A 7,886-nucleotide genomic window follows, 5' to 3' on the forward strand; every position below is an offset into this window, starting at 1 on the left:
ATGGTAACAGGAGTGGTGGTCGTTTGTGTAGTTGTGTGTTTCTTCACATGTGCATAGAGGAATGGTCAGTAGAAAGGTGTGTGGCTGGTAGTTTGAAGTGTGTGCATGTGTATGTATGTGTGCATGTGTGTGCATTTATGTGCATGTGCATGTGTGTGTATGTGCATGGGTTGTGTGTGTGGTTCTGCGTGGAGTTCTGTATGGAGTTATATGTGTGTTCCTGTGTGTGAGTGTGAATGCGTGTGTGTGTGCATGTATGTGTGTGTGTATGTGCATAATTATGTGTGTGTGTATGTATGAGTGTGTGTTGTGTGTGTGGAAGGTATATGTGTGTGTATGTGCATATGTATTTGTGTGTGTACGTGGGGCTGTGTGTGTGGTGCATGTATGTGCATGTGTGTATGTGGAGGTATATGTGCATTCATGTGTGCATGTGCATATATGTGTATATGTATGCAAGTGTGTGCACGTGTGCATGTATGAGCATGTGTGTATGTGAATGTGTGCATGAGGTTGTGTGTGTGTGTGTGTGCATGTATGTGTGTATGTGTATGTATATATATATATATGTGTGTGTATGTATGTGTGCAGGTATGCAGAAATAAAATGAAATAAAATATAATAAAATAAGACTCATAAAATATAGGGAGAAAAAGGGGGAAAGTACAAGATGAAAAAATAAAATTAATGAATAAAAATTGAATAAAAATATGCAAAAAATACCAGATACAAGATAAAAATAAAAGATTAAAAAAATTTTAATTAAAGGGATAATATAGAAATTAATACAATTATAACAAAAAATTATAAAAAAATTAAAAAAGATAAAACGATAAAAAATCGAAAAAAAGAATAACTGTAAAACAAATGAGTGAATATAAGAGAGGATAAAATAAGATAGAAAGTTGCTTTTTAAGGAGGGTATAGAGACAGTCGTTAAGAGGAAGGTTTTGTGTTGTGTCGAAAAGGAGTTTGTGCTTGTAGACTGAAAATGTAATGCTGTTCCAGGAGGGGTTTGGAGTGTGTGGATCCGTTGTGCAGGGCGAGGCCAAAAACAGAGATATTAGAGGTGGAGTGGATGGCCAAGCGGAAATGACAGGCAACGTGGGTGTACAGTAATAAACTAATTTAAATAGTTATAGGCTCTTCCATTAAGATAATTAAAATTTGAGAAGAATAATAGTGGTCTGGATCAGCAGGGGTCTATAGGATAAAAATACAGGCATGTTAGATTGCCATAAAAAGAGAAAATACATTAAGTTTCAATTTACCCATTACATTTCCTAAAACATTACGCATTTCCTCTTTTTACTTCAAACTCCTATGAGGTAATAGACTCTGTAATAAACATTGCCAGACATCCTTAAATAAAGTACCTAATATTTCTCTTTTCTTGTGTTATAATATGTAGCTGGAAGAGAAAGGACAGTGATTGGTGATGATGCCTTACTGTACTCAACAGAATTGAGATCCTGAAAGCCAAGGTGCCACAAAAGAAGTATTGATGTAGGTGCTGGTGCCACATAAAAAACACTAATAATGGTAAGACATAAAAAGTACCCAGAAAACTCTGTAAAGTGGTTGGCATTAGGAAGACCATCCAACCATAGAAACCAAGCCAAAACAGACTAATAAACCTGATGCAGCCCATGCCCTTGTCCAGTCCTATCAAGCTGTCCAACCCATATCAGCAAAGAAAAAGGACATTAAATGATGATGTTGATGATGATGGCCAATGAATTTGATGTTCAACTAGAACTTCTGTTGGCTGATGTTGGTGAAGGAAACATCACTCATCCAGTTTAAGATGACTTTTGTTGATAGGAAATGCAACAACATTCCTTTCACAGAAGTTCTGAAGAGTAAAAGACTGTTGGTGAATGAAATAGATAAGCAAAGATCTGATAGATCTGATTCTAAGAAACTGTAGTGTTTTTTTTTTTAAGAGTCTATTTTGGAGGAAGAACCTTTTCAGGCTATTCGAAACTTGTGAGGTTTGGATGCAATCGATGTTGATCATGAATGTCTATGAAGTAATTGATCTAGTTGGTTGAAAGGGGAAAAAAAACTCAAGAGGATAAACAAGATGACTGTTTACAATTTATCAATCTAACTGAAAATGCTGTTCTCATCTCATGATTGAGTACTTAACAGCTTAACATGAAAAAGAAGATGCCAGTTCCAATGTTTTCTGAAAATACCCAAAATTTCTAAAGGTACCCTAACAAAGCCACAGTTCAATGATTAAACAAGTAAAAGAGTAATTCTAGAATTTGCTGGCTTTCCAAGATAGATGTAAAAATGTCTAGAGAATAAATAGAGAGAGAAAATAATCTTTTTTTTATCTTTAGATTTTTGCTAAAATTGAGAAGAAAATTACACTCTCTTGCCTTTGTCACAAATAAGAGTAAGACTTACTTGATCAAATCTGTTCACGTCATTTGACATAAGATTAACAATCTGACCAGTTGTTGTTTTGTTTAAAGACGCATTATCAAGAATCAACATCTGAAATATAATATAAGTGAATTTTGAAATGGTAATATTGACAATAAGCACCAATCTCTCTCTCTTTATATATATGTGTGTGTGTGTGTGTGTGTGTGTGTGTGTGTGTGTGTAAATATATATATATATATATATATATATGTGTGTGTGTAAACATGTGTGTAAGTACAAAAGGCATAAATTAATATTCATCAGAGAATATAGAATTTAATTCAATTTATGACAAAACAATTTATCACATATTTTTCCAAAATAATGATTCAATATAATAAATACAAATTATGAAAAATCACATTAAATATTTCTATCAGCAAGCATAAAAAACACTTCATTATACCTCTTCTTAATTGAAAAAAAGGACACTTTATAATCACTGATAGAGAAGTACAACAGACTGTCACTCATGTAGACTGCATATGACCCAATAGAGCAGGTTGGAGGTGATCTATAAATTGTATTTGGCGATTTTAATTTTGATTTGTATTACTCCCACATAAATTTTGTTTTGTACTGTCTCTATTTAAGCTGGAATTTGAATTTGAAAAAGACAAGATGACTGATCACAGATGGAATGCTTTAAGAAGCTTGCTTCGCAACCACGTGGTTCCAGGTTCACAACTATAGCTGGAACCCAACGTGGATCTTGGTTTCTCCTTGGTCCAAAATACAGAGTATAGCATGAATCACCAACTTGAAACCGATTGGAAATTTTAAGTACATCTCTCTCGATAGTCCTTTTCAATTTGGATTGGGCTAAATGAACTGGAGATGGAAGCAAGATGTCAATCTTGGTGCATAATTGACAACTGTTGAGTAATTCACTCAGCAAGTAGCTACTAGCGATAGGTGTTCTCCTGAATTGCATCAAGAATTCCAGCAAAGTTTCTTTAGGTGTTTTGGAAGACTTTCGTAACACTTGCTTGAAAGTTTGAATCAAACACTCAGCAGCTCTGTTCATTGAAGGGTGATAGGGAGCTCCAATTAGACGAACAATACCCCAACTTATAACTTCAGTATAAACATAACTTACTCATAAACAAACAAAAGAAATTAATTAATTAATTAATCAATTAATTCAAAAAATCAAGCAAGGAATTTTGAAATTACCTTTTTAAACATCAGAGAACAACAGGCAATGCGTATTTGCATTCCCAGTCGCTGGACATTAAAGAAGAAAATATGGTTGGTGAGACAACCTAATAAAACACATATTACAACTCCCATTCCATAAAGATAAGCTTGCTGTGTAGTCATCTGGCTGTTGGGAGTGAAGTATGAAACCAACTTCCCTAACAGCAGAGGTTGGATCACTTTACTAAATTCCTGAAAAATAGAAAAGGATAAAAGATTATGTAGATTAACAGATATTAACAGCTTTTAGGTACCATATAAATAATATACAAAAAAAAAATAATAATCATCATCGTCATCTTAACATCCACTTTTTTGGTATTGCATGAATCAGATGGAGTCTACTGAAGCAAATTTTCTACATCAGGATGCCCTTCCTGTCACCAACCCTCACATATTCCCAAGAAAGGCAGTATTCCCCTGTAGCCAAACATACTCTTGCAGAACATTGGGATTGAATGACACTGTTTGTATGACAATGACATTTATTTACAATTACATGTGATGTCAAGACAAAGAGACAAACATAAACACACACATATATATTTCTTTGGAATTAGGTTTTTCCTTTTCCTGCAATGAGCATTGTGTTGGTGGGGGAGCTTAATTAGCCTGGATGAGCACTGCACCTTCATTGCCCTTAGAGTTGGAGCTGACATATGTGGGGAATAGATGTCGATATGGCAAACCCATCTGTTCAGAGGTTCTTTATGGACTTTTATGTCAACTATTATGACCTAACCCTAACCCAATTTGCTAACCACACTAAAATAAATTTAACTATAGAATGAACCCAAACTACAGTAAATATCCCCATAATTCTGAAGCCACTTGGATTGTCCAGGGTAAATAGGACAAGGTTTGGTGCAGTTACCCTTTACATGTGAGCTACAGGAAGATACCTCATATAAGATGTCTCTGTTAGTGATGCTTTCACTCCATCCTAAATATTAACAAAGAGATGAGTCTATTGTATTGGTAAGCAAAACAGAATAAGATCTTGAAATATCTTCATTTCCTGATGAATTATATCTATAAATTTGTGTCATTGGAAACATTCAGAGAAGCCAAGTTACTAACAATAAAGTTTTCCTTCATGTTGGCATTCCATCTTACCAAAGTGTCAGGTGATACACATGAAGCTGTTTGACTATACCAATACTTTAACCTCAGCATCAACCATGGTATTATTGCGAGGGTTTTGAGTTGCCTCATAACCTTTTAGAGGGAAAATAGCAGTACTGTCTATTATGTATGTGGTTAAGGGAATGTGCATATCGTTTTTGGTTAATTTTTATTGCTATTGCTCCATTTACTTTCATAAACTATATTCTCAACGAATAAATAACTAAAGTCTATAAAAGTCTCTTTAATAGTAGCATGAGATTTTAATATATAAAATTACTATTACAGTTTTAAGTGAGAATCTTTTATACTGTGTTCTAAACACCAACTTGACACACCAACAAATCATTTTCAAATTTCACCCATCTGTTTTTTAAGAAAAAGAAAGAATATGCCACCCCTCCCACCTTATCCAGATGCACAAAAAAAAAACATATACAAGAAAATAGTAGCAGCATCAATTGCTAGATTACTCTCAAACACCATGCTGGAATGAGTATTACCAACAATGAGTGCAAAGGTGCAGCAACTGTCATAATTCATCTTGCTGACTTCTTTGTAGTAACCACCAAAACCAACAAGGAAGTATCTAAATACTAAAATGACCTGCAAGGAATAGTATGTAACGAACAACCTCTCAGATCATATCTATCATCTTACATACACAATGTCATACCTACCATCTTACATGTTGTTGGCACTCTGTCGCTTACAACGTCGAGGGTTCCAGTTGATCCGATCAATGGAATAGCCTGCTCATGAAATTAACGTGCAAGTGGCTGAGCACTCCACAGACACGTGCACCCTTAACGTAGTTCTCGGAGATATTCAGTGTGACACAGTGTGACAAGGCTGACCCTTTGAATTACAGGCACAACAGAAACAGGAAGTAAGAGTGAGAGAAAGTTGCGGTGAAAGAGTACAGCAGGGTTCGCTACCATCCCCTGCCGGAGCCTCGTGGAGCATTAGGTGTTTTCGCTCAATAAACACTCACAACACCCGGTCTGGGAATCGAAACCACGACCCTATGACCGCGAGTCCACTGCCCTAAACACTGGGCCATTGCGCCTCCACACCATTTTACATACACAATATCCAAAAACACAAGGTAGTCTTAGCTGGAATTCCTACAAACAAATTCTGCTTAGTTAAAGACAACCAGGGGTTAAACAATAACAGGCATACAAACAAGCCAGCAAGAGGTCCTTCTCTTGTTTGAACAATCAGTCAACCTGCCAGAAACAGCAGCCAAATTACTCTCAGCTTATACCCTACTGTCTTGGCAAGGAAGAACATACCAGATAATGTAGTTTGGAAAATGATGGGACAGTCATGACTGGAAAACCTTTGATCATAGGTCTACAAATTCAGAATTAATCAGAAAATAAATAACAACTATCATACAAAAATAAAGAATGAGCACTAAAAAAAAAATAAAAGCTACACTCTTAGATTGTCTGCATCACTACAATAATCCACAGTATGTCAGTATACTCAGTATAATCGTACACTTCGTGGAGGCAAGGATCATCTAGCATAAATTATTTCTGGATTGCTCCTGGTTGTTCAACAAACTTCCTATGTCCGTTTGATCAGAAATCATTAGTGGGTGATCAGAGATCATTAGTGGGTGATCAGAGATCATTAGTGGGTGATTAGAGATCATTAGTGGGTGATCAGAGATCATTAGTGGGTGATCAGAGATTAGTTAAACAACAACCAGTAAGAAAAAACGATAGCAGTTTTACAAAATAGGTGCAGGCAATACATCTCCATGGCCAGACATGCTCTTGCAAAACATTATAAATGAATGACACTGCTTATGTGACAGTGAAACTCATTTACAACAACTATCATATGATGTCAAGACTAGGGAACACATAATACTCACACACATACATATATTAGGTTGTCTGGAAAGTTCTGAGCAGATTTTAATATGCAAAAAGAGATATAAATAATTGACTTCTCAAATTTTATTCAATGAAATAAGTTCCATTATTATTAATGACCTTCGCCCATCTATTAGGCAATCTAGATATTCCATCAGCATAAAATTTGACTGGTTTTGAAGAAAAAAGTTATCTAGATGCATTTTGACTCCATCGAAATCATTAAATGTTTTTCCTTGCAAAAACAAGTGGTAGTCAGATGATGCAATATCAGGAGAATATGATGGATGGGGTAAGAGATCCCAGCCAAGTTCATGTAACTTTCTTCAGGTAGTTAAAGGCACACATGGTCAGGCATTGCCATGTTGGAACACTATCCCTTTCCTGTTAGCAATTTTCACCTTCCGTTCTTTGATTTTTCTTTTGGTTCAAATTAGCCAGTTGACAATGGTACACATCAGAATTAATGATCTGGTTTTGTGGGAGAAGCTCATAATAAATAATGTCTTTATGATCCCACCAAACACAAAGCATAGATTTTTTGGCATGGATATTCGACTCTGGTTGCTGTCTTTTGGAAGACCTTTATGCAAATTCCAGTATCTTTTACGCACTGCATTTAAGTACACAATCTGTTTTTCATCTCCAATCACAAGTTGTTTCAAAAAAGCATGCTTTCATTCTATTTCAAAAGTATATCACAAATGGAATACCAGTCCAAGCAATTCTTTTTTGAGAGTTTGTGAGCGACCCATACATTATAGTGAGAAATGTATCCTAACTTCCAACTCCTCTGCAAGTTCTCTAGTCATGATATTTAAGTTTTCTTTGATTTTTGCCTTCAAAACATCTTTAGAAGGTTTTCCACTGTGACTCGTTTTCCAAGCTAAACTCTACAGCTATAAATTTTGCAAACCACCTTCAAACAGTTAATTCACCTACAACATCATAACCATACACTTCACAAATGTTTTTGCATGTCATCGCAGCATTTTCTCCATTTTTAAAAAAGGAAAGCATTACAATGTGAATATGAAATTTTTGGTTATCCATTTCAAATGTCAAATCTATTTTTAGTCAGGAACAAAGAGACACACTACCTCTTCAAGCAATGCCAAAGTTTTAACTGTGTTATGTTTCAGGTATGTTCAATGAAGAGTTAAAAGAGTTAGTTTAAAAACACTTAGAGCTTTCCAGACAACCTAATACACACACACACACACACACACA

The 7,886-nt window shown here is 35.3% G+C and overlaps 1 protein-coding gene across 3 annotated transcripts in view; it reads right to left on the reverse strand.

Annotated features, from left to right (window-relative positions):
• Positions 1-7,886, reverse strand: part of LOC106883579 (ATP-binding cassette sub-family C member 4) — a 146,239-nt gene that overhangs the window by 94,992 nt on the left and 43,361 nt on the right. For all 3 annotated transcript variants that reach the window (XM_052971339.1, XM_052971338.1, XM_052971336.1), the window contains exons 4-5: positions 3,616-3,831; positions 2,419-2,508 (exon numbers count right to left, since the gene is read on the reverse strand). In XM_052971339.1, the coding sequence (XP_052827299.1) occupies positions 2,419-2,508; positions 3,616-3,831 (306 nt within the window). The remainder of the gene's footprint in view (positions 1-2,418; positions 2,509-3,615; positions 3,832-7,886) is intronic.

The sequence above is a fragment of the Octopus bimaculoides genome, chromosome 1, assembly GCF_001194135.2.
Source record: "Octopus bimaculoides isolate UCB-OBI-ISO-001 chromosome 1, ASM119413v2, whole genome shotgun sequence".
NCBI classification, from domain to species: domain Eukaryota; kingdom Metazoa; phylum Mollusca; class Cephalopoda; order Octopoda; family Octopodidae; genus Octopus; species Octopus bimaculoides.